We start from the raw sequence: 24,305 nt of genomic DNA, 5'->3' as shown, positions 1-24,305 counted from the left end.
AACATTTACTGTGACATTTTCGAATTTTGAAACTCACCCCCCCTGTGTGTGTACCCCCCTGTGTGTGTGTGTGTTCCCACTAGTGCATATGTGCATGTGTGCACATGTGTATCTGTGCACTTATGTGTGTGTATGTGTGTGTATGTGTGTGTATGCATGTGTATGTGTGTGCACGTATGTGTGCTTGTGTGAATGTGTATGTGTGGGGTGTGTGTGTGTGCCTGTGTGTGTGGGGTGTGTGTATGCCTGTGTGTGTGTGGTGTGTGGTGTGTGTGTGTGTGTGTGTGTGTGTGTGTGTGAGAGATCTGGTTCCGTACGAGGCTCCACTGACTTGTACTGCTGGGATGAGATAAAGTTGCACTGCTTCCCTTTGTAAGGGGGGAACAGGAAACAATTGACACCGTTTCTTAATTCACATTGTTTCTGAGACATTTCCTACTTCCTAGTATAATATAACTTTCCCATGAGAACAATTTGCTTGCAAATGGTTAGACATGATACATTTCTTATTGGCACACGTCCTGTGGGGCGATTGTTCACTGTACTTTATAGTCACAAGTTGGTGCTTTTTGTGTGGTGGGGGTAGGGTCCCGCTTCATGTGGAGGTGCTCCAACTTCCTTCCAAGTTTCAATTTTCTCGTGATACACTACCCTGGAGAGGTCATTCTTCCACAGTTGGAGTCTTTTTCTTGAAGCAGCATATGGTTAATTTATACTGTCAGTTTAAGGAAAATCTTTGAATTGTGGTGGTTTTAGGGGTGCCTGGTGAGTTCTGTGGAAAGCAGTTCACGGCATTTGATACTCAGGAGGTACATGGTGGTATATGATATTATCTCTGGAACTATGAAGTACCATCAAAGAATAATTCTAGAAATGGGAAATGTATTAGATGAGATAACCTAATCTAATTTGCAATAAAAGAATGTTCAAATTACTTCTGAAATGACGATTTCCACATTCAGAAGTTATGCGGTAGGAAAAGAGAAAGTAAAAGTTTTTCAACTAAAACAAAACAAAACAAAACAAAACAAAACGACAGCAACAACAAAAAAAGACGTGGAACTGGGGTTTCTCATCCATGTTATCAGATTTTGTAAAATGATATCTTGTTAGTTTTGAGGTGCCTTACCTAAGGAGGTCTGGAAGCAGTTAGATCTGGTTTTTCTTGTACCCTTCTCTGAAGGCAGCCTTGGCTGGGCTGGGTCTTATTTTTATCATCGAGACAACCAGGCTTTAGAAACTTTTGGGAGCAAGAAAAGAGACCTGAGAGGGACAGTGGAGTTGAGGTTCCATTTAGCACTTCCTAATGCTAATATTTGTGGACTTTTAAAATCTTCTCCCCGAGAAAGTCTTATTTTTTCCTAGTTTGCCCCAGTTCTCTGTCTCTCTTCTGCTGATTGGATTTAAAAAAAAAGTTATAGCATAGAACCTTTTGAACTTTTGATCTTTATTTTTGCAACCCAGCAGCTTCCCCCACCTCGTTCTAGTCAGTGGAATCACAGATCTCTAAAATCTAGAGCAGAACAGACCTCTAGGGGTTACCCAACTTCAGCCCCTCACTGTATGGAGGGATGAGGCCAAGGTTCTGAGTGGTAATGGGCTGGTAGTGAAGCTCAGTGGGTAGGGTATTTGCCTGGTCTATGTGAATCCCTGGGTTCAAGCAGAGAATAAACTAAGCATAGTGATGCTTGCCTGGAATCCCAGCACTTGGGAGATGGAGGCAATAGAATCAGAAGTTCAAGGTCATCTTCCGCTCTATATCAAGTTAGAGGTCAGCCAAGGCTACATGGGACCCCGTCTCCGTAAGCAAAGAGAAACAAACAAGAGATGTATAATGAAAGCTATACAGACAGCTGATGACAGATCTGTGACCAGAATCAAGAATTCTTGATTTCCAGTTCGCTACTCTTCGACTTTCATAAACCTAAGGACAGAACTTGAGCACATGTTCACAGAACCAAGTACCAGTTAGTGGATGACATTATACTGTAGCAGAGTGAAATCTGGAAAGAAATCCAATCTGTTTTTACAAGCTCAATTCTTTGAGTTAGGTAAATGCTGGGCAGTAATTTCTCACTCAGACTTCTCTGGCCTGTGGTTCCTGTGTAATTTAAGTGTAGAGTTATCATGGGCTGAAATGACCTTTGACTTGTCTACCGTCCTTAGGTCACCACACGATCTACATTGGGGTCCATGTGCCCAAGAGCTACCGGAGAAGGAGACGCCATAAGAGAAAGGCTGGGCACAAGGAAAAGAAGGAGAAGGAAAGGATCTCTGAGAACTATTCCGACAAATCAGATGTGGAGAATGCGGACGAATCCAGCAGCAGCATCCTCAAGCCGCTCAGTGAGTACTCTCAGCTCAGCACTGCTCTGCCTTACTCCTCCTCAGCCAATGTAGAGGCAGTCAGGGACACTGGGGTGGTCTGTTTAATAGTGGTCTGCTGTAATGTCTGAGGATACGCTCTTCTTGTGCTGACAAGTTGGTCTAAGAGCTCATGTGGAAGATTGGTGGAGGAAAGATACGAGTAAGTGTGGGCACAGATGGCAAGTCTTCATCCTGAAAAGTGTGCTAGGGTACAGCCTCACAGACCATATGCTATTTAACTGCAGCCACCAGCAGTCAGAGGATCGTTGGATTGATTCCACTTAAAAATAGGTTCTCCTGAGACAATAGGCTAAGACGAGAGTGTACGCGTGTTTATGTTCGTCTTCCAAATATCACAGTCATCGGTGACATTTAGATGGATTGCGGGCCAGGACAGTGATTTAAAACAGAACATCAGAGAAGCATTGCACAGGGCAGAGTGGAATGCCGAGTGACACAGCTCTCAAAAGGCTGGCTGTCATAGATTTCATGCCTTGTATAAAACATGAAGGCGAATGGGAGGAGGTCAAAGGCACTCTCGGACTCAAGTCATAAGTAGACTGCGGGCTTGGGCATATGTTTAAGCAGTACTGTGTTTGTTGAGTCGGGGGGCTCTGATACAGGGAGAGCCTTACAGCTGGAATGCATCTGTACAGGAGAAATGCTTGCCGGTTGTGGAAGGTTCCGGAAGAGGACTTAGTGACAGCTTTCATGTTGGCAGCGCTCTGCACACTCTACATCTCTTACAGAAGCCCAGACCCTGCAATAAAAGGCATTATGGGTGGCACAGATCAAGATCAAGTTCAGTCATGGCAGGCGATGACAGGCCAAATTAGAATGAAGAGCTCGGGGCTGTTGAAACGTGAATTCACAGCATTAAAATTAAAGAGGGCGTGGTGTGTATCGCCGTGAATCTGCTCTCCTCTCAGCACTGGAATGGAGCAGGTGGCTTAGGAAGCCGGACGAGCCCTGCTCCAAGAGGAGTGACACGGATGGGCCGCTGGATTAATATTATTAAGTGCTGGGGATTTCGGGAGTGGACTTCTCAACTGAAAGGGGAGGAGAGTTACATGTGAGGTGGAGGACAGGTAGCTAAAGCCATGTTTCTTTCATTGGAATGCTAGGGAAACATTTCTAAAAGGATTCGCCATGGTACATCACCCAAAATAATAGTATCCGTTCTAAGCCAGCTCCTTGTAAAGCTTATAAAAAGGGATATGACTATCAGCTTGGAAAAAGAAGATATCCCATTCCAAATAGATGCCTATCTTTCTCGTGATTTACTGTCTGTTTTGGCAGGGTACCAGCCAGCATCAAAGAGGGCCTCTGCTGAGCATATGTGAGAGATCCCCTCTCCTCCCCTTCCCCTCCATTCCTTTTCTCTCCTCTTCCTCACCCCCTTACCCTCTCCCTTCTCTCCCCTTGTCTTTTCTCCCTCTTTTGAAGGTATCTCTCATTCTTCAAGTAATAAGATGTGTCATCAGTGTCTATATTAAAGAGATGGAGAGAGAGAGAGGGAGAGAGAGGGAGAGGAGGGGGAGGGTCACCTAAACAAGTGCTAAGCAATTTAGAGGTGATAATGATGTCACGACTTTTTTGTTTGTTTGTTTGTTTGTTTACTTGGAAAGGCAATGCAAACGGTGCTGGTGACATGCAAGTAATGAGAGATGGGCACCTCAGACCTATTTAATGTGTGTGTGTGTGTGGGGGGATGCTGCTGCTCTCTGGGGAATTTGGGGATCAGTTTGAATATAGGATGCAAAATAAGCAGTCTAATTTGTTCCAGAGGTGAGCCCTCAGAGGTTTCCTCCTGGTGTACTGCTTTGTGTCTTAAGCTAAGTCCTGGAAATGTAGACATGCTACGGACCCGATTGTTCAACGATTGTAGGTTCTCATGGAGCCCAGGTTGCCTTTGAACTTGGTGTTTAGACAAAGAGGACCCTGGACTGATGATTCTCTTGTCTCTACCCCTGAGGAGCTGGGGTTATAGGCCGGCCTTGTTTTATGGGATACTGTGGATTGAACTGAGGACCTTGTGTATGTCAGGCAATCCCTGATGGGAGGAAATTTTACCCTTTTCCTTCTGAAGAGTGTTGGCTGTGGTCATCCAATTCGATGCAAAGGTCTTCTTAGAAATGACCATCCGTATTCCTGCTGCTCAGCTGGGAGGCAGGCAGCCTGGGAATGGCCTTACCTGGTGTACTTCCTTAAACACATACATGGCTGCATCCAAATGCAGAAAGGCAGGCACCAACATGCCGACATTTTTATGAGAGAATGCATCTATGAAGTCCTTGCCTCACAGTCCGTTGTTCTCTCTCAAGAGTGCCTATGTCTTGAGTCTAGGCCTTCTGAGCTCCTTACATCTGTACACCGCTTGTGTCTTGAAGGCGAGGTGCCTACATGTGCTGGCTTGGGAATTATGCAGCAGCTGTAATTTTTCGAGGTAAAGAAGCCAAGCCACTCACAGATTAATTGTAACTGGAGAGGCGTCTCTGAGCCTTCATTCTGCAGTGCCTTCGGTTGGCTCTCCTTCTGAACTGTCCCCTTCTCAGCTTGGCTGCTCTGGTTTTTCCCAGGGCATTGTCGTGTCTCGCTTTGCTCTGAAGTCTTTCTCCACTCAGAGGCAGCGTTGGTTTAGTGAAGCATGAGCCAGGCCATACCACTCTTGTGTGGATGGTCTCCCGGTGACCTCGAAGCCGTATCTGGGTTGTGCATTCCACACGCAGCATCCTTCCGGCATGCCGCTCCGTTCAGTCCTACATTACAGCATCCTCTCTTAACTCCCTTTATTTCAGTTATACAGATGTTAATAACCCTGGCTTCCCTACTGCTTCTTACTCCAGAGACTTTGCTTGTGTGCCCCAGCTTCCTGGAACGACCATCCTGCCTTTATCTCTGTGGGCTTTTGCCTTTCTTCATCTTCCGTCTCGAAATGCTGCCTTTTCAGAGAGCGTCTGCCTCCTCTCATGCTGCTGCTTCCTCATTGTTAAGTCCCTCTGCCCCTCTTTGGTTCCTCCAAGATACATCTTTCAACTAACAAGCTTTTCTTTTTTAATTTACAACTTTGTTTTGTGTGACTATTAGAGATCTTAAGTCCCGTGACTGCAAGCAAGGGGAGGTGTGTCTTGTTTATTCACCGGGACTCTCTAGAGCTGTGTCAGATCCAAAGGACGTTTAATACACATTCCCTGAAGAATATGTAAACGACCAAGGAGGGACATTTAAATTACTAAGGAAGGATAACATTGCTTTTATTGGTCTCAGTCTCTGTCACGCCCTAAGTGAAAACCCAGCTGATTTTCTTGCATTCTAGCCTAGGACGCTGTCTCTCTCTGCCTTACCTCCCTCCACTGCCACATCACATCTCACACTGACTTTTAATTGTTCCACTTTGGAAAGTGCCTAATTATTTCCGCTGTTGCCAAAATGGCATTTTGTTTTGGGGTAGACAACTGCCAAATGGGTGGTATTGCCTGTTGGCCGTAGGGTGATGGGAGAAACTGGGCACACATAGTCATCACGTATACTTAAAGATGGTTGCCGTTGCACGCAGACGTCAGAGAACTCTGCTTAGAAGTCACTGTCAAGAAGCCCAAAACTGTGCATCTTTGAAACAAGTTCTAAGGAGACTCTGGCCATAGGTTTTCCACATTGGGAACGTGACGTAACTGACAGGTCCGTTTAGCTCAGAATAAAGATGATTTTTCCCTTTTCCACCACTTCTGGCATCAAGCTGGGGCATCGAAAAGGCTGGAGTGCATTTGATCCTGACGTTTGTGTCTGCAAAGACCACAGACACCAGCTGGCTTCAGCTCCTTCTCTAAGCTCGGCGGCCCCCGAGGCTCTTCATGACCTCTGTTCCCAGTGTGGTGTCAGAACGGGTGTCCCAGCTAGGGACACAGGGAAAGAAACCTGTGTGTGACTGTGGCATGCTGAGCAGCAGGGAGAGTGAGGCTGGAGAGAGACAGGAGTGGTGTGGAAGAACAGGCGGGAGGAGAGACAAGGGATGAGGAGGTGGTGTGGAGTGGGTGGCGGAGAGAAAACTTAGATTGTGCTCTTTCTTAAAAATAATCCTCTTACCTCCTCCACTATGCACTTTTCCCCCCCATAGTTAGCAGCTGCCATCCTCAGAGGCGTGCCCAAAATGCAAGGGACTGATGGCCCTGGCTGCTGGGATCTAGAAACAGTTTAGCTCCCCACGGTTAATGGCTTTGGCGACTGCATTTTACATTTGTTAGTGTCGAGTCCTGGAGGGCCTCTAAGAGCCACCTCGTGACCACAGAGTCTGCCAAGCGATGCCAGATGTTAGGAGACACAGGTACAGACTGAACTTCAGGCTCTGTGTATGGACACGCCGTGCAGCGTGTTTCTGGACCCTCAAGGGCCTGTGTCACGGCAAAGGTCCTGGCTGCCTCCTATCTGCAGGCCTGCCCATGATGGCTGTGAAGTGCTCAGTCAGTGGGTGTGGACGGGGACAGTCGTGTTCTTTTCTAACTCCTTGGAAGCGTACCAGAGCGGATGGATTTATGCTAGTGGACATTGTTCTGTGAGCCAGGGACAATGGATGCCAGTCGGTGATCCAGCTAGATTCAGGAAACTGAAACAGAGAAATGGGCACTTGCTTTTGTTTAGGGCATCCGGGCAAATGAACAGAGTAGGGTTTTTTTTTTTTTTTTGTTTTTGTTTTTGTTTTTTTTACCAGAGCCAAGAATATTTGCTTTTGGACACTTGACTTCCCAGTTCCCAGCAAACTCTTGTGTCCTTCTCCAGTCTTTTTTTGGGATACATTTCTCCTTTTTCTTTTCTAATCAATCAATCTACCAATCTTTCTTTGTTTCTTCCTTCCTTCCTTCTTTCCTTCTTTCTTTCAATTGTTTTAGTCATGCTCTTTAATTTTGATATCATAAAGTAAACTTTCTTTAATTTGCCATACGCCATTGGCACACCTCTCAAACGGTCTGCAGGAGAGGTTAGTCTGTCAGAAGTGCACTCGTGCCAGGGAACGACAGACAGAGAATCAGGCTGCCCCTTCCATTCTCTTTTTCACTTTTCAGAAGTAAGAAGAAACTTTTTACTTTAGGTCTGAAAACAAGAGCTTTTTATATTGAAAAATAATCAAAAACCTAAACTATCTGTTTTCAGAAGGAGGCCTTATGATTGAGTTTCCTGGAAGGGCTGCCCAGCTAGAGCATTTCTGGGCGTGTATTCCATCCAGATGACTTGAGCTAGAAACCTGCCTCACATTGTCAGAGTAAGTTCAGAACTAGACTCGGCCTTGGGCTCTGCTTTCCTTGTTTGTCAGCAGTTATGGTAGACTCAAATACTCACGTTCTGCACATCAAATGACCTCTGCATTGGATAACGGTGTGTGTGTGTGTGTGTGTGTGTGCGTGCTCTCGGGTGCACGTGCAGGTGGTAACTTGTATAAGCGCTCAGACTGTCCCACCCGTGGCACAATACAGTATGGATTCCAGAAGACAGCTTTGCAAAGTCACTTTTCTCCTACTGTGTGGCTCCCAAGGATGGAACCCAGGTCGGCAGGCCTGGCAGCAGGCAGCTTTACTGGAAGAGCCCTCTGCTGTCCCATCAGTACACGCTTGAAGCCTGATTTCCTTCATCTGCATGAAGAGAGTGGTGCAAGCTCCAGGCTGGGCTTGGTGAAGAGTAAGTCTCTGTAGGTAGCAACTACTGCTCTCTAAGCCTTGTCAGCCCTTCTTGCTACGAGTTTTCAGTATTCCTTCGGTTTTTACCAGCAACTCAGCACCTGCCTTCCATTCCTTTGAACTTGACAGTGGGTGTCTGTCTGGACGTTGGCTGGCAGGTGAAACAGCCAAGGGCCTGAGTATTTCTAGGTGTGGAGCAGGCAGCGACTGCTTGGATGTATGGAAAACTGCCGGAAGGTAGTGCTTGCTTCCCAGGTTCTCCTCAAATGTAGTCAATTCTCAGGTTGTTCTATACACCCCGCAAACAAATGGGTTCATTCTTTTTCATGACAAGAAGGCTCTCTCTTCTGCTGAAATTAAAATGTTTAGGAATTTGAGGCAGTGTGGCCCTGAAAGGATGAAGAGTTTACACACGATACTGAGTGTGCGACACGACAATGCTTTGTGTGGTGCAAATAATTGTTTACTCCAGTAACTCTTGTGGATGGAAGATGCCACTGTGCTCTGTCTCCTTGAGTATTTTAGGCAGCCTAGGCTTTCCGAAATGTGGTTCTTCCAGTCACCTTGAGGTGCCCTCCAAACGGCAGTTCTTTTCTTCCTGTTGCTGGTTATCCTATTCCAATAGTTATTCCCCTATGCCACGAGATGGGCTGTTATGAATAGTGTGTTTACGTGTTATGGGAGAGCTGATGCTGTTGCTATTTATAGTGACTCATGAGTTCAGGAGGCCTCAGACGGTTCTAGTATATTCACTCTAGGTGCTGGGGTATGTAGGGCTAAAAGGAGTCTGTAACTTGCAGTGGAAAAAGGGGAAAACCAGAAGGGCTTAAGGTCTGAGATCCCTTTAGTGAGGTAAACAGGGTACAAATAACTGATCCAGGCATTGCCACCTAAGCAGAAGGCAGAGTGTGTCCTGTGCTTTGGGGTTAAAGTTTGAAAGGCAGGAGTTGGGCTGAGTGCATGTGACTAGGACTCGGTTGAAGAGTGACAGACACTGACCAGAATCTTCTGGGAATGGTTTTCTGTTTAGGAAACTTGTCACACAGAAGGATGTAACTGCTGAAGGACACGGATGCATAACACCAGGGACTTAAACGCAAGGGTTTGTGAGCATGACCTGTAGAAGCAGAAGTGTCTAGGGTATACTCTATGTATTCTCCAGAATTCTTCATATTGAAGTCTAGATGCAGGGGGTGGAAGATACGGGTACACTCTATACATTCCCAGAATTCTTCCATTCCTCAGTCTGGATGCAGGCACTTGCTAGGCTTTTGTAATAATTTTCTCATGGACAGGAGAAGTCTTCCTTCATACTTTACGGAGGCGTGAACCCGAAGTCCTCATGTTCCTGGTCACATCTAGAGTCCAACATCTTAATTATCTTTGGCTCTCTGCTGCTCTTTCTTTCCCTTCCCTTCTGTACATCTATTGCTTCTCCGGTTTCTCTTGTGTTTCCCCCTTGCTCTGAATTTCTGGCCAGTCTCTTACTCAAATGTGTTTTCTCCCATTAGGTTCCTCCTTGAAATAGAAGGATGCCCTTTAGCAGAGACTGCCAGACACCCGAAGGACTCATTCCATCTAGTCTCTCCCATTAAGAATAGAAGCTCTTACCCTCTTCATTTCTCAAAGCAGCCCCGCCCACCCAACTTAGGGTTCTTAGATGCTTAAGAGGAAATTGACTGTGGATGGGACTTGGTACTTTCATTCTTTTAAGTAGTTTAATCAAAACTGTAGACTCACCTTGTTGAGCAAGGCCTTGTGAAGTTAGTTTATGCCCACTTGTATGGTTTTCCTGTGTTTTGAAATGTAATAAATAGTACCTAAATATATCCTATGAACTGTTGAATGATCCCTGTCATGCCCTGATAGCGACAAGACCCTTCTCAGATGGGAGTCATCTCTCCTGCTCCATTGTTAGAACCCCAAAGCCACCATCTATATCATATACCTATTTTGTCATAGGGAGTCCTTCAAATGTATGATTAAAGAACAGGGCAAAAATTATTTATTAGTTAAATTCAAGAAAATGAAAACATGAAGGCAAGGGCTATGTGTAATTTAGTCAGTATTAACAATCGTTTTGGTAAGCAAGATTTTGACTTAATTTCTGTTTGAAATGTCAGTAAAATAAAGATCACCAATGAGCCCTTTAAGGGGCTGGGTTCACTAATGGTGAAATGAGAAAAGGTCAGGGAAGTCTAATTCTGCACAAATTTGTTTCCAATGATTAGTTTGCATATAAACAAAGTATTTAAAAAATGGATAAAAGTGCTAACACACATACACACACATGAACAGAAGCTCTCTGTTCACATGCACAAACTCACAGACATACACTGATTTGTGTGTGTGTGTGTGTGTGTGGTGAGTGTGTGCTTGTTTTGTGTAGTTTGCTGTTTGTTTGTTTGTTTTCAAGATAGTCTTGCTCTGCAATGCTGAGTGACCTGGAACTTGCTCTGTAGCTGACCTGACCTTGAACTTGTGGTGCTCCTCAGCCCTTGATTCCAGGTTTCATAAAGTGATTTTAAAAATTGGAATAATTTGTGTTGTCCCCATTTTGAAAGTGATCTAGGGAATAGGTTGAAAGGTGTTTTCTATGTAAGTAACAGGAATTTTAAACTTCAATTTTGAACTAATTTTACGCTTACATAGAAATTGCAAAAGTATGCAGAGTACAAATTCACCCAGGTTTCCTCTGGTGACATCTATAATTATTAAAACTAAAAACATTGGCGCTGCCTCAATGTCCCTTGAATGGCTTTGTCTATTTGTCTTTTGGTTTTACAGTATTGGAGCTCTAACTCGGACCGGACATAGGCTAGGCTAGTCGTGATCTAACATTGAGCTACACCCCAGCTTGATAGTAGGCCATGTATTCACCAACTTAGCCCTTACACCTTACATGTAAAGCTTACACACAGTACTCATGCAGTGATAGGTAGAACCAAGTCATGCTTTCTCTCGTATATATATTTCCTTATGAGGAAAATACTAAAACGTGAAAATCTGAAGGCCAAGGCGGTACACAAAATATTAGCTGATGCCATAATTCTCTAAAGAACTAGAGGGCTTGCTGAGTTGTTTGGTAAGCCTGCCTGTGTAGAAGGCTGTTTGGTTAGTGTTCATGTTCCATGGGAAGTGTGAGAATTATACACGGAAGAGGTTACTTATAGTAAATGCTGCACACTCTGATTACATCTCCAAGGCTACACGTGGAGTTTCTTACATAGAGAACTTTGAGAGTTGCCTTTATAGTCTCGTTGGATTATGGAAGAGAGGGCAGACAGATGTTAAGAGACAGAAGACCAGGGAGTTTGCTATGAGATTCTTTTTCCTAGTAGCACCAGAAGCTACACCCACAGGATCTCACCAGCCTGATTACCCAACTGTGAGCCAAACAAGTTTGATGTCAAAGGCCATGGCAAACTAGATAGGGAAAAGTCTATGAGGCCCCAACCCTACTCAAAGAATGCTAGACAACTGTGGAAAGCTGGGTGCTGGAGAGATGGTCTTCCCCAGGAAAGAGCACACTAATTGACTGTCTGGTATTAAATGATCAGCCCTGAAAACATACATATAAGTAACATTATAAAGAACAAACAGATTTCTCATACATATGTGAAATAGCAGTTGTCAAAAATAGGCCCTGAATTTGAGGAAGAGAGGGGAGGGGCATGTGAGAGCGTTTCAAAGGAGAAAAGAGAAATGTTGTAATTAGTGTAATTATATTATAATCTCAAAAAATGAGAGAAAAAGAAGAACTGGCTTGCATGTATGTATCTGGCTTGCAGATTAAGGTTTGTGTTGGTTTTGGAATGAATTTGGATGACCTTCTATGTCCTCAGAATTTAGATAAGAATCCTGACACACCTCTGGATTCATGCGTTCTTCTTTTTTATTTATTTATTTATTTTTATTTTTTTGATACTCAATGCATTTTTTATTTTTTTCCCTCCATCTTTATTAACTTGGGTATTTCTTATTTACATTTCGATTGTTATTCCCTTCCCCGGTTTCTGGGCCAACATCCCCCTAACCCCTCCCCCTCCCCTTCTCTATGGGTGTTCCCCTCCCCACCCTCCCCCCATTACCGCCCTCCCCCCAACAATCCAGTTAACTGGGGGTTCAGTCTTGGCAGGACCAAGGGCTTCCCCTTCCACTGGTGCTCTTACTAGGATATTCATTGCTATGAAGTAGGATCCCACTTGATACTTTTATTTTTGAGCATGTGGTACCTGGTGGTTTTCTGCTGGTGGCACTTTGGAGAGGCTCACCAATATCAAGAACATATACATAGCTGTGAAATTTGAAGACAATTCTTTGTCCAGTTATACTTAACTACTTTCTGTGAAACCACTAACTCCCACAAACAAACTGAAGAAATGGGTGGGCTCTCTGGGCGGATGGCAAAGCCCAAGACTTTCTTTTGGAAATCAGAGTCCCCCTAGGCTAGCCAGACTGTACAGAGTCACTTCAAGTCACTTTCAAACCTTACCTGCAGATCTCTAGACCCAGTTCATTTTTACTATGATTATGAAATTATTGTAGTGAGACTGTTACTAACTTCTTTTATCTTTAAGCTATAATATTTCTTTGCATTGTTTTTAAAGCTACCAGTAAGACCTCTCTGCTATTATGAGCTGAGGCCTGCCCTATAGCTATGTTTTCTTAGCACTTAATTTTTTTTTTAGTTAGTACCAGCATACCAAATAATAAAGAACCCCAACTTTCTAAATTTCCTTTAAAATTTCCCTTGTCCTCAGCCTGGAGACATAGCTCAGTGGTGGTACTTGCCTGGTATGCTCGAGGCTCTGGGTTTGATCCCCGTCATTGGTTAAGACAAAACAAAACAAAGACAGAAACAAAACAGCAACTCAACTGCAGTCTTCTAGCAGGCCATTGAATTTAACCCTACAATTCAATTTATGTTCTGCATGCGTGGTTTCTCTGAGGATCAAGGTGTTCACGTTTAGCACTCTGTAGAGATGCTCTCTAGTGTCCACACCACTTGGCCATCTGCCAGATGACAGTGGAAACTCAGAGTGAGGCAACGGGACTTTTTTTGGAAGACAGCTGGTACTAGGGGAATTTTTGTAGGCAATGAACCATTCTTTAATTGAAACCACTGGATGTGGTTAAGTAGTTTATTTTAAAAACACCATATGTTAGTTCATTCCTATAGACTGTGACAATCATAGTATAATCAAAAGCTGTTTGTGACATTTCTGTTTAGTGTTCATAAAAGAGTGGTTTGCTTCCTTGAAATCCTGAACCCTATGCCAAATGCCAGCGCACTGACAATTACAGTTTTGCTTTCAGGCCATTGAGCAACTCTCAGAATATGTGGTAGGTTTTATTTTATTTTTTTGTCACTTTCACTAATTTGTCATTTTTCTTAAATGGAAAAATATCTTCTCAGCTCTTTGTTAGGTAAACAAAACTTTTACTCCCCTTTCTACGCTTCCCCTGAGAGGAGGAAGCAACCTAGTGCAAGCTAAGCTGTGTTTTGTGTCTCCCTTTTGGCCAGAGAGCCAAGCTAATGCATGATCTCATTGATACATGATCTATTTGTATGAGCTGCGAGCTTGTGCGCTTGTCATCATCCTTCATGGTTCTGGGGCAGTTACCTTGTTAGCCATCATAACAGGGGAAGAAAAGAGAGACAGGCGTGTCCCCAAGCCTTCTCAGCACAGTGCAGCACAATTCTATTCAGTTCAGTGTAACCCACTTAGGTCAAGTCATAGAAATACATACAGAGCGTGTTGTCCATGGTAGCCCAAGGTATGGTGCTGCAGAGATGACAGTGCCTTAGACGGTTTATGGGGAATGATGGCACAAATATCTAAAACAATGTTGTAATTGCTAGGGTGTTTTGAGAGCATAGAAGAAGGCGCAAAGATTGGTGGGGGCTTTACAGGTGGTCTCCTTGTTACCTGAGTGTAGCCTTGATGGGAAGGAATGCATTTAGAGTTGGAACAGGGTAGAAGTGGACCTGGCTGTTTTTATTGCTTCTTCAACTGGGAGTGGACCCTCCGATAGCAGGTGACAGAATTGAGAGTTTTCTATCATAGCGTCCCCATCTTTTTAGAATGAAATAATGCAGTGGTTTACATTGTGTATCTAACCTGACTACTAAAGGGGACGGATTTCTAGTCTGCCAAGTAGCTATTTTTTACTTTCTCTTTTATCTTCAGAACCCCAAGTTTGTTCACAATAAAAATCTGAGCAATGCCATTTGTAGCCTGTATGGCTAAAGGGGTTGCCACATGGCTCAATTCTGATCAGCAAGTAAGCGTAAGTGTATACATCATTCTTGGGAGATATATATTGGTTCCTGACCAAGATAACATTCATATTTTGCGGTGAATATTGTGGATGAACATTTTGGGTAGATTATTCCCTAAATAGTAAAAACTTGTCACTTCCAGAAAAATCTTAATCTTGTCACTGTTGATGGTTGACCAGAATATTTTACCGTTTACATTTAATGAGTCAGTTTGTATATGTCAGCTACACTTACAGGTTACCTACGTGTCCTCTCCCCATATACAAAGGAAGATTATAAGAAAGGATATGATTAAGTTCTGTGGATGAAATGATTTGGACTTTATGGATAATACCATGCTGATGATAATATTTATCAAACACAAACTGTTGTCTGGGTACCACGTCAATGCCTAAAAGTCCACGATCTCAGTTTTTCTCATGGCTATCCTAACCGAAACCATCTCCCTTTGGTCTTGAGGGATCTGCGGCTCATGGAGGTGGGTGACTCACCTCTATACAGTTGGTGAATGGATTGCTAAGAGACAGATCAGAGTCGTTATGACTCAGATCAGAGGCTAGGAACCCCGGCACCCCACAGAGACTGGTGCAAAAGATTGGCTCAGGCCTTTTGCCAGTTCTGTGCTTGAGTGAAAGTTTGAGAGGGAGCATTGTGTGCATCTCAATGCAACTGGTACTGTTGCTACCAGTAGTTTAGTTGTGCCTTAAGGTAGAACTAAACTTAAGTGACCTTAAGTAGTATGCAGGAAGAAGTCTTTCTTTTCTCTTCAGAATACCCTCCAAGTTTAACCCAGAAATCTTAGTTTAGACCCTGAAGTCCTAATGTGCGTCTTCTTTTGGAAACAAAAGTAAATGAACTGTACTCACAATAACCAAAGCACATGAGGTGAAATAGCATAAGTGGGTTTTACTACAGACTGCTAATTTTCCCGTCAATCTGTTTATTTTTTGTTAGTGTCTTTCTGTCCATCTATATTTGCTCAATGGCTCATAGTTATTTTTAAAATTTAAAATATTTATATTTTGAAATTCGGTTGCTGACTCTTGTTGCTTCTCTGTCACGTTTTGAAAATACTTTGAATAACTTTGGTGCCTCATGTTTTCTTTTTCCGGGAAGGTCCTTAGCCTTCTGGTTGGTTCCCATTGAACAAGGGAGGTCCAAAGTTATACTGTAAAGACTCTGGAGAGATTCTCAGTAGATCCAATGGATCCCAGCATCACTCTGGCATCAGAAAGGACAAGAGGATTTGTTAGAGTATATAGACCAGTGGTTCTCAACCTTCCTAATGCTGTGTGGCCTTTTAATTACAGTTCCTCGTATTGTGATGTCCCTCAACCATAAACTTACTTTCGTTTTTACTTTATAACTGTAATTTTGCTATTGCTATGAATTATAATGCAAATATCTGATATGCAAGATATCTGGTACGTGAATCGGAAAGGCGAAGTGACCCACAGGTTGAAAACCACTGATCTAGCTCATTATCTAGAACATTCATTGCAGGCATTGCAGGTACTGTGCTATGATTGGCATTACGGCAATGAGCAAACTTAAAGACATGTGCTTTCCTTAGGAAGACCATAGCCTGACACTTGCTAATCAGATGCTCACAGAGATCGATGGTAAAGGTTGCTTGTGGGCAGCGCTGTGACAGTCTGTGGCTCATGGCGATGTTAAACTCATTGGTGGAATTTGTTCAAAGCGTGGTGGTTAGGAGAAGATGCTCTGAGAAAGTCAGGGTTGAGCTGAGGAAGAGTCAAGGCCCCAGACAAGGCTGTGAACAGGGGGAAGAAATGAGCCTGAACAGCTGTATAAGGTGGCACACAGTGTGGAGAAAGTAGGAAGAGTCAGGTTGAGAAGAGCTTGGGTTGGAAAATAGTTACATTACCTTTGGCTAGTGTCTGATGAGAAGATTTAGAATTACCGATGGCCTGATAAACCCTTACTGCACGCAGCAAGTTCAAATACCCATTTTCAATCTACATCGAGAACAAACTCTTACGTTAATGTTTAAAAAAAAATATCCACAGAATGACCTCTAACTTCACACGGACTCTTCTTTTCCACTGTCTCCTGAAATTCTGATGTGTCAATAAAGCATCTCCCAGTAAATTACTCGTGGTCTAGCAAAATGCCTTTACCATCAGCACGAGAGGTAAGACCCTGCCATCTCAAGTGCAGCATGAGTCTTGTCTATTTTGTCAGAATGCTCAACTGGCAGCCAAGAAAAAAGCCTGTCAGGACACCACTCCCACCAATCAGAAACAGAGAGCATGAAGGAAAGAACATTCCGGATGAAGATGAATGTTCGGTGGCATTGACTAAGTCATACACAGACCTTTTCTATCTGTGACTCACTCGGATCAAGTGACAGGTCAAGAGGACACAAAGCCTTAGTCCCGAGTCAGCTTACTCAGTGACTCTGTTCCAGAGTCTCTTTACGTGTATCACCCAAGTATAGAAGGGTGTCTACCGTGTGATTTATGCCAGGGCTTCGGTTTGCTGGTTTATTCTGTCACAGTCAGGGCAAGAAGAGAAATGGGTGACATAAAGAGACGTTTCTTCTAAGCGGAGGAAATGTGGAACGCTGGTGTATTTTTTTGTTTCAATGCTCTTTTGAAGTCTGTGATCAGGAAATGTGTTTTTCCTAAGAAGAAATCATAAAAGGCCCCAGAAGGGCCTCAGCTACCGGAAGGGCACATTTATAACAGTGCCTTTCATGTTTTTCTGCATCACCTCCACACCACACAGTCACCTTCGCTGCAGCTCCCTTTTCTATCAGTTATTTTGGATGGAGTCCTTTGTGTGCAGTTCAAAGCCTGTTCCAGGAGTCAGCTAAGTTGGGTTCAACTAAACATGGCAAACATTTTATTTTGCTGTTGTAGTGTAAATAACTCAGAGAGGCTTCTGTATATAGAACTGTAATTGTTCCATAACTCCGGATGCAAAAGTTATCCCCGTTGTAGAAATATAATAGCCGTTTCCCACAGTTTTATCACCTTGCCTGGGATCATATTTTTCTCTTTGGGAGGAGTGGGGATTTTGATGAAGCCCTTGGATTTCTGGCCTGGCTTGTTCTAGACAATCAGTTTTTAACCAGTGGGTTATGACCCACACAGGGGTCACATACCAGATATTCTGCATATCAAATATTTATAATTCATTTATATTATGAAGTAGGGATGAAAATAATTTTATGGTTGGGGGTTCACCACAACAAGAGGAACTGTGTTAAAGGCTCGCAGCATTAGGAAGGTTGAGAACTGTTATTCTATATCACATCCTGTGAAGCTGAAGTACTAGAGTGATTGGGCTAAGAGCAAGGAACATGTGATAGGGGCAAACCAATCCTGGATGATTTTGTTATTCATTTCTCCAGAGCTTGGCATATTCAAAGTTAGAGAGTCACTTGATTGGTCTAAAGTCAGCTGAATTCTAGAGGAGACCCTCGGAGAGATATTGCCTTGGAAACAGATGCTCAAAGCTGTGTAATAGCTTTCATCGTGGCTGAAGTTGGGCGGCAGTTGTGTCTCTGTGAAGGGTGTGGCCACATTGTAATTGGGCTCCTCCCATTGCCAATGAGCCTGTCCTGGCTATACTTATTACAGCAGTCACCAATTTTCCTGGCTATCCTTCAGCCATCTTTTGTCATTTCTTTTCTTTTTCAAGACCAGAATTTGCAGAAACCAGTTCTTGTGCTCTCTGTTGCCTGTCGTAGCCTACCAACTGGTGTGTTAGGAAGCCTCACAGCCTTCAGCAGGAACTGAACTTCTGAATAAGGCTTTAGACCCTGTAAAGACAGCTACCTCTGTGGTTGTGTCTGTTGTGAATGACTTCCTTAATAACCTTGAGGCAAATCTGAAGACAGTGCTGCACCTTTCTCTTACAAATGAAGAAAATAATATTTATGAAATATAGTCTGAATTCAGATTCCTTTATCACCTCACCCTTTTCTTTTTTGAGACAATCTCATATAGCATGGGCTGTCCTGAAACTCATTATGTAGATGATGATGATGATGATGATGATGATGATGATGATGGTGGTGGTGGTGGCCTTGAACTTATCATGTTCACACTTTTACCTCATGAGTGCTAGGGTTAGATATGAATACGATATTTCTATCATGCCTACTTTACACGTGTTGAGCTTGGGATCAAACCCATGGATTTCTGCATACTAGGGAAGCACTCTACCCATTGTGTTATATCCCCAGCTCCTAGATCTTAGTTTTTGTGACGTGTAAATACAGTGTGACTGACACGCAGCATGAGGTTGCTGTGAGGTTTAAATGAGCTATACGACTTTCAAACGGGCCGAGGAAGGAGTAAGGCTCTAGGTATATCAGTTATTGTACTGAGTTACTTGGTTTTATTCATGTATTAGCAAGGAGCAGAGCAGTGTCTTTGAACTCTAGTTCCTATCTCACCACCTTCCCAGACAGCCACAGCTCCTCGTCTTTCTTCTCCATGGGGAGGAAGGTGGTCGACTTCTTCCACTGCTGACTGAGGGCAATGGGGTTTTGAACTAAAGATTTAGATATTTTTTTGTGGGAACATCTGAATTCCTAGAACAAGTCAGCAAATTATTCTAAAAATGGAGAGACACCTACCATCCCTATTATTAAGAGCTGCTTGGTTCTAGCCCAATTTTAACTTCAGAAAAAACAGCCAACTTTCTCTGGAACACATTAGTAGTATTCAAGTGCTTTGGGACATGGCGGTAGATGTGTTGTGTACAGTTGTTGGAAGCACACACAGTGCCTTCCTTCTTGTTATCAGTGACAAGAAGAGAGTATGGAAACCCAGCCCACAACTCACTGGGTAGAAACCATTTGGGCTGTCTTCCAAGTCAATCAGTTTAGACTAAAGACTAAGCAATACGTTGGATTAAAAGTATGAACAAATACAAATTCTCTTGAGTTGGAAGGATTCCCTGAGGAGTACACTGATTTTCATCATGCCTCTTCTCTTTCAGAGTCTTGCTAGAGCATTGTAGAGAGCTTGATGGGGAGAGTGGCTGCCTTGGTCCCCTCACTGTGCATCTACCCAGCTTGCCTGCAGGGGCCTCATTGTTGCACCACAGTGTCTCTCTCTCTCTCTCTCTCTCTCTCTCTCTCTCTCTCTCTGTGTGTGTGTGTGTTCGCGCGTGCATGCACACACACATGCATACACACACACACACACATGACATTTTCTTGTTTGCACAGTCCTCTTCTTTGATTGGAAAAATACTACTACTCAGCCTTTATATAATATGGGAGAGGGGAGAGGGTCAAGGTGCACATTTGTGCATACATTATTGTGAGAGGTCTTCAGAGGCTGCTCCTGCTCCCCATGAGAAGAAAATAAAGATCTGACAGGTGGAATGAGTTAAACAAGGGGCAAATGTGAGAAATGATTAGGCCTGGTGCTCTTTTCATAATACTTAGATTCATATCCTCTGCTGCAGTTGAATGAAGTAGTTGGATGGCTAACAGCCTCTCATATTGCACAGATTTGGGATGACTTGTATTTTTATTATGTAAAAACATGGTGAAAACAGAAATCAAAACCAGGGAGGGCACACAATATGCAGAACCATTAGGGCCAATGTTGTTCCTGGAGTTGAATTTAATTTGTCTGAGATTCCTGGCAGCCAAGATGAAAAGAAAAACACAGTAAGTTGTATGTCTCATATCAGAAAAGGAAATGCATGCTAAGGAGAAGTAGAGGTTTTATTAGGATTATACTCTAGAGGGATGGTTTCACTTCGGCTTTAGATAAGAGTCAAGACCAAGAATAATAGATAAGGGTCTTGTGCTGGTGTCACTCTGTTGCCATGACAACACACTCTGACCAAAAGCAAGAGAAGGGAAGAGTGGGTTTATTTCAGCTTACAGGTTACAGTCTATTACCAAGGGAAGTTTGGGCAGGAACTTGAGCAGACTCAATGGAGGAGGGCTGTCCATTCGCTCATTGACACATCCATGCTTAGATCTTCAGCCAAGGATGCTTGCTCCGGGACTGGTGCTGCCCACAGTGGACTAGGTCTTCCTACATCAATGAATCAAGACAGCGCTGTTTAGATATGTTCACAGGAAGTCTGATCTGGGTAATTCCTTAGTTGAGACTTCCTTTAGGTATCTCTACTTACGTCTCTAGGGTAGTTATCAACACCATTTTAAAGCTATACAGTAACATAAAATTGTTTCTTAAGGAGTCTGAGAATTGTTGGCTGCCCATTTGGAGTTTGGTGTTCTATTAGACACTCTGGATACCTTATTTTATTTCACTGCCATAAACATTTCATTACTACGTGTTACCTTTTAAAGGATCATTGTTTTTTATCTATTTAATAATAAGGCATTCAGTCTCAAAGATTTCCTGTTACTTCCTCAAGGTCCTGTAGCTAGCGAAGAGTCTTCTGGTGACTAAGATCCTTGCAGTTATGCACCAGCCCCATGTGAATCTAGAGCCTGTACAGTTTATACTTTCTCGTGGTGCTTTTAATGTTTCAGTGAGACAAGGTAAATAAATGCATGTATGCCTGGCCCTCCACGCCTGTGAGTTCTACATCCCTGGATTGGATCAGAAATACTTGGAAGAAGACTGCATTTACACTGAATATGTGTAGACCTTATTTGGCCAGTGCTCTCTATGCAATATGGAATAACTACACTGCCTTTTCATTGTGTTAGCTATTATAAATAGCCCAGAGATGGTTTAAGGGGAGAATATATTACTGTGCCATTTTATATAAGAGATTTGGGCATCTGTGAATTTTGGTATCCATGGAGATCATGGAACCAAAACTCCTCAGATACCAAAGGACAGACTGTGTATCATCTCCTGGTGGTTATGTGTTATCCAGGAATACATTTTAGAGGGTAGTCTTTGTAAACATCAGTCTCACATCCAGGCTTTGGTAGGAGGCGAGTAGTGGAAAAGCTCGTGCTCCGGTGCCTCCAAAGAGCGTTTCTGGAGACTAGCAATCCTGACTATGTGCTGTGGCTATTTAAAGCTAAGTGCTTTGACTGCATCACCATCTTCAGACCTCCTCAAAAGCCGATATGGAATGTATTGCGAGAAAGTGAGGCTCACTGAGGTCAAATGACTCCCAAGTTTACGTAGGGCCAGCGGCAAGATTCAAGTACAGGCTGGCCTGGCTCTGATCAGCATGGCTTCACCATTGTCCTATAGGACACTCAAATATGCAAGAGGTAAAAATAATAATATCTTGAGGGTCACTTAGGTCCTAATCTGGACTCCTGCCTGGAAGAAAGACCTTTTTGTTTTATATAGTGTGTGTGTGTGTGTGTGTGTGTGTGTGCGCGCGCGCGCGCACCCACTCGTCCCTCTGGTCAGGTGGAAATCTCCTTCACAGGCTGCTGAATCAGCTTCAGCATGTGCTTCACTCTAAGTGTGGATAGTCCTGTGCTAGAGACCCTGAGTGCTGGGACTCTGACTTGGAGGATTCCAAGGAACCTGTCGCTGGTGAGTTGTTTCCACAACCCCAGAAAGGCATTAAAGCTCTTTCTTTGGATTTCATTTCCCAGGGTCGCTAAGGAGCCCACCAAGGTAAACCAAGTGCTAGAAACTGGGAGGTCAAAAATTCCTTTGAACAAGTTTAATTTTAGAGAATGGAGCGAATGTACTAAGTACTAATTTTAGTTTAGAACAGTTGATTTGAAGTTGTCCTTTTTGGAAGCCTTTAACTACCGTGATCAATGATAAAAGTAATGCCACTCCCTTTTCGTGACTATTCTAATAATAGTGACCATTGCCTCTGGGAACACGGCAGGGGCAATGGTAACTGAGCATTGTTCTGAGGACTTGATAAAGCTGCTTGTTCAGTCCTCAGCATGACCCTCTGAGGTCTGCAGCATTGTTAATTCTATAAATGAAGAGGTCCAGGTGGGTAAGGAACTTTCTCCAAGCACACAGCCGGTGAGTGGCAGACTTAACTGCTTGAAAGGTAGATTGAAGATTCTTGAACTTTGCTCTGCTGAGAAGACAAATGCATCTGGGTCATGTGCAAATACTTCTAAAAGTAGACAGGAGGAGTGATGGTGCAGAAAGCTTAGAGGAGGGACACCCCATCCCCCAACTTGTTTGCTAGGTTGCGCTGACATTTTTTTCCTGGTCACCATCGTATGAAAACATGAGCTATTTCTGTTGAACCCATGAAATCATGGGGGTAGTGAAAAGTTCATAACTGTGCCTGATTGATCATATGACATTGTTTTTTGACAAATTTTCTCACCTGGAGATTGCTTTAATTACTGATAATGGGGTGATTTTGCCTAAAGCTTACTCTCTCCTGAAGTATTTCGAGGGAATAGCTAAAGTCTTTAGGAGAAACATCCTGATGAAGTCTTGCATGCTGGAGTCAAATCAACCTGGGTCAGATATGCGACCATGAACTAGTTTGCCAACTTCTCCAAAGTCTTAGTTTTCTCATCTGAAAAGCGGGCACGCTCTTCACTACCTCGTGGGTGGTCACGATGATATGATGCTGTGGTTGATAGAAACCGCTTAGCCTAGTGATGGGCATGCTGTAAACCTTCAAAATCTATATGCCATGCTAGACTGCTCATTGTAAAATGAGGCAGGCTGCACCGAGTCCATTCAGATAGAACCACACGGAACGAATCCAGAAAGTACTCACGAGAACCGGGGTTTCCACATGGGGCACGCCTAAGTGATTTTACTGCTTGAAGCCAAGTCCTCAGATACAGTTAGTGTTTTCGAGGTGAGTGTGCTCTGATTATCTGCTCCAAAGGGGTTCTTTCCTACCTGAAGGAGATAGAGAGGATCTTGTGGTAGGTCTGAGGAAGTGCTTGGAAGGAGTGATCCAGTCCTTCCTCTCATGGTTGTTTTGGGTTTCCAACCGCCAAGCCTTGGAACAAGGTATTGGTGTGAGTAATCTCGAAATTTTCTTCAAGTTTTCATATCCTTTTATTCGAAATTCGCTTAGGTCTTAGGAAAATAGATAAATTAGTTTAAAAAGGGTTAACAGAAAAGAACTTAAAAAAAATATCCCCCTTCACTTCCAAGAGTCATAAACAAAGCAGGAAATAAACGCAGAATAACTCCCAAGTAGGTTGTTGGAGGTTGTGTTTTTTTCTCTCCCTCTGGGCCAAATGCCCCTTTCATGGTCATCTCTGATTCCTTTGGAGAATCAGCCCCTCATTCACAGGCCTAGCATCCTTTGCTTCCTTCCTTGATTGAAATAAAAATTCTTTTAAATTCTTTGCAACAGCAGGACAGGGCCCCAGAGGAGCAGGCCCAGGAAGTGTCTTTGTTTTAGTGGTGGCTGCCTGGACAGCCCCATTCCAAGTGGCTCTGAGCTGTCACTGAGGGAATATCTGAATGAAGCAGCTGAATAGGGAAGAGAGGTCCAAACAGCAGAACATGTTCCCCCACTCTTAAAGAACCAGTTTGTTTTGAGCACAGGGGCATTTAAAGTGAAGATGTGGTTGGCATAGTCCCTTGGAAAAGGTTGTCACTTTCTTTCTATAATACTTCCTAAAGACTTTCCCCTATAATTTGGGACTTTTTTTCCCTTAAAATTCTAGGGACAGGGAGGGATGACTTAATTTGGGATATTGTATGAAACTGGTCTTCTGTGTTTTAAGCTTTCAAGGTAAGAGTCAGAAAATTGTTTCTTTCCTTCCAAGCCTGCTCCTCCCCCTGTGTTTCCCTTCTTCTTCTCCCTTCCCCAAGTCTGTGTGCACCCCCTCTTCTCCTCCTTTCTTCCTCTTCCTTCCCCCTCCCCACCTATCCTCTCCTCTTCTTAGAAAGTAGCTAGTTTCCCATGGCATTTTCATACATATTCCATACATACACATTGGCTGATCCTTATATCTCCTGACCCCTATACCCCCGTAAACATTCCCACTCCTGGGAGTCCCCTTCCATTTTCCTGTCACAAGTATTCTCTTAATCTTCCCACTCCCATCATCCCTTGTGAGCAGAGAGGAACATCACAGATTATGTTCTGAA

At 43.5% G+C, this 24,305-nt stretch overlaps 1 protein-coding gene across 7 annotated transcripts in view; it reads left to right on the top strand.

Moving 5' to 3' along the window:
- Positions 1-24,305, top strand: part of Slc4a4 (solute carrier family 4 member 4) — a 450,971-nt gene that overhangs the window by 179,579 nt on the left and 247,087 nt on the right. For all 7 annotated transcript variants that reach the window (XM_087584435.1, XM_087584437.1, XM_087584438.1 and 4 more), the window contains one exon: positions 2,167-2,346. In XM_087584435.1, coding sequence (XP_087440561.1) covers positions 2,167-2,346 — 180 coding nt within the window. The remainder of the gene's footprint in view (positions 1-2,166; positions 2,347-24,305) is intronic.

Source organism: Rattus norvegicus, chromosome 14, assembly GCF_021556685.1.
Source record: "Rattus norvegicus strain SHRSP/BbbUtx chromosome 14, alternate assembly SHRSP_T2T, whole genome shotgun sequence".
Taxonomy (NCBI): Eukaryota; Metazoa; Chordata; class Mammalia; order Rodentia; family Muridae; genus Rattus; species Rattus norvegicus.
Note: the sequence above shows the minus strand (reverse complement) of the source record. Positions and strands in the feature narration are given on the sequence as shown.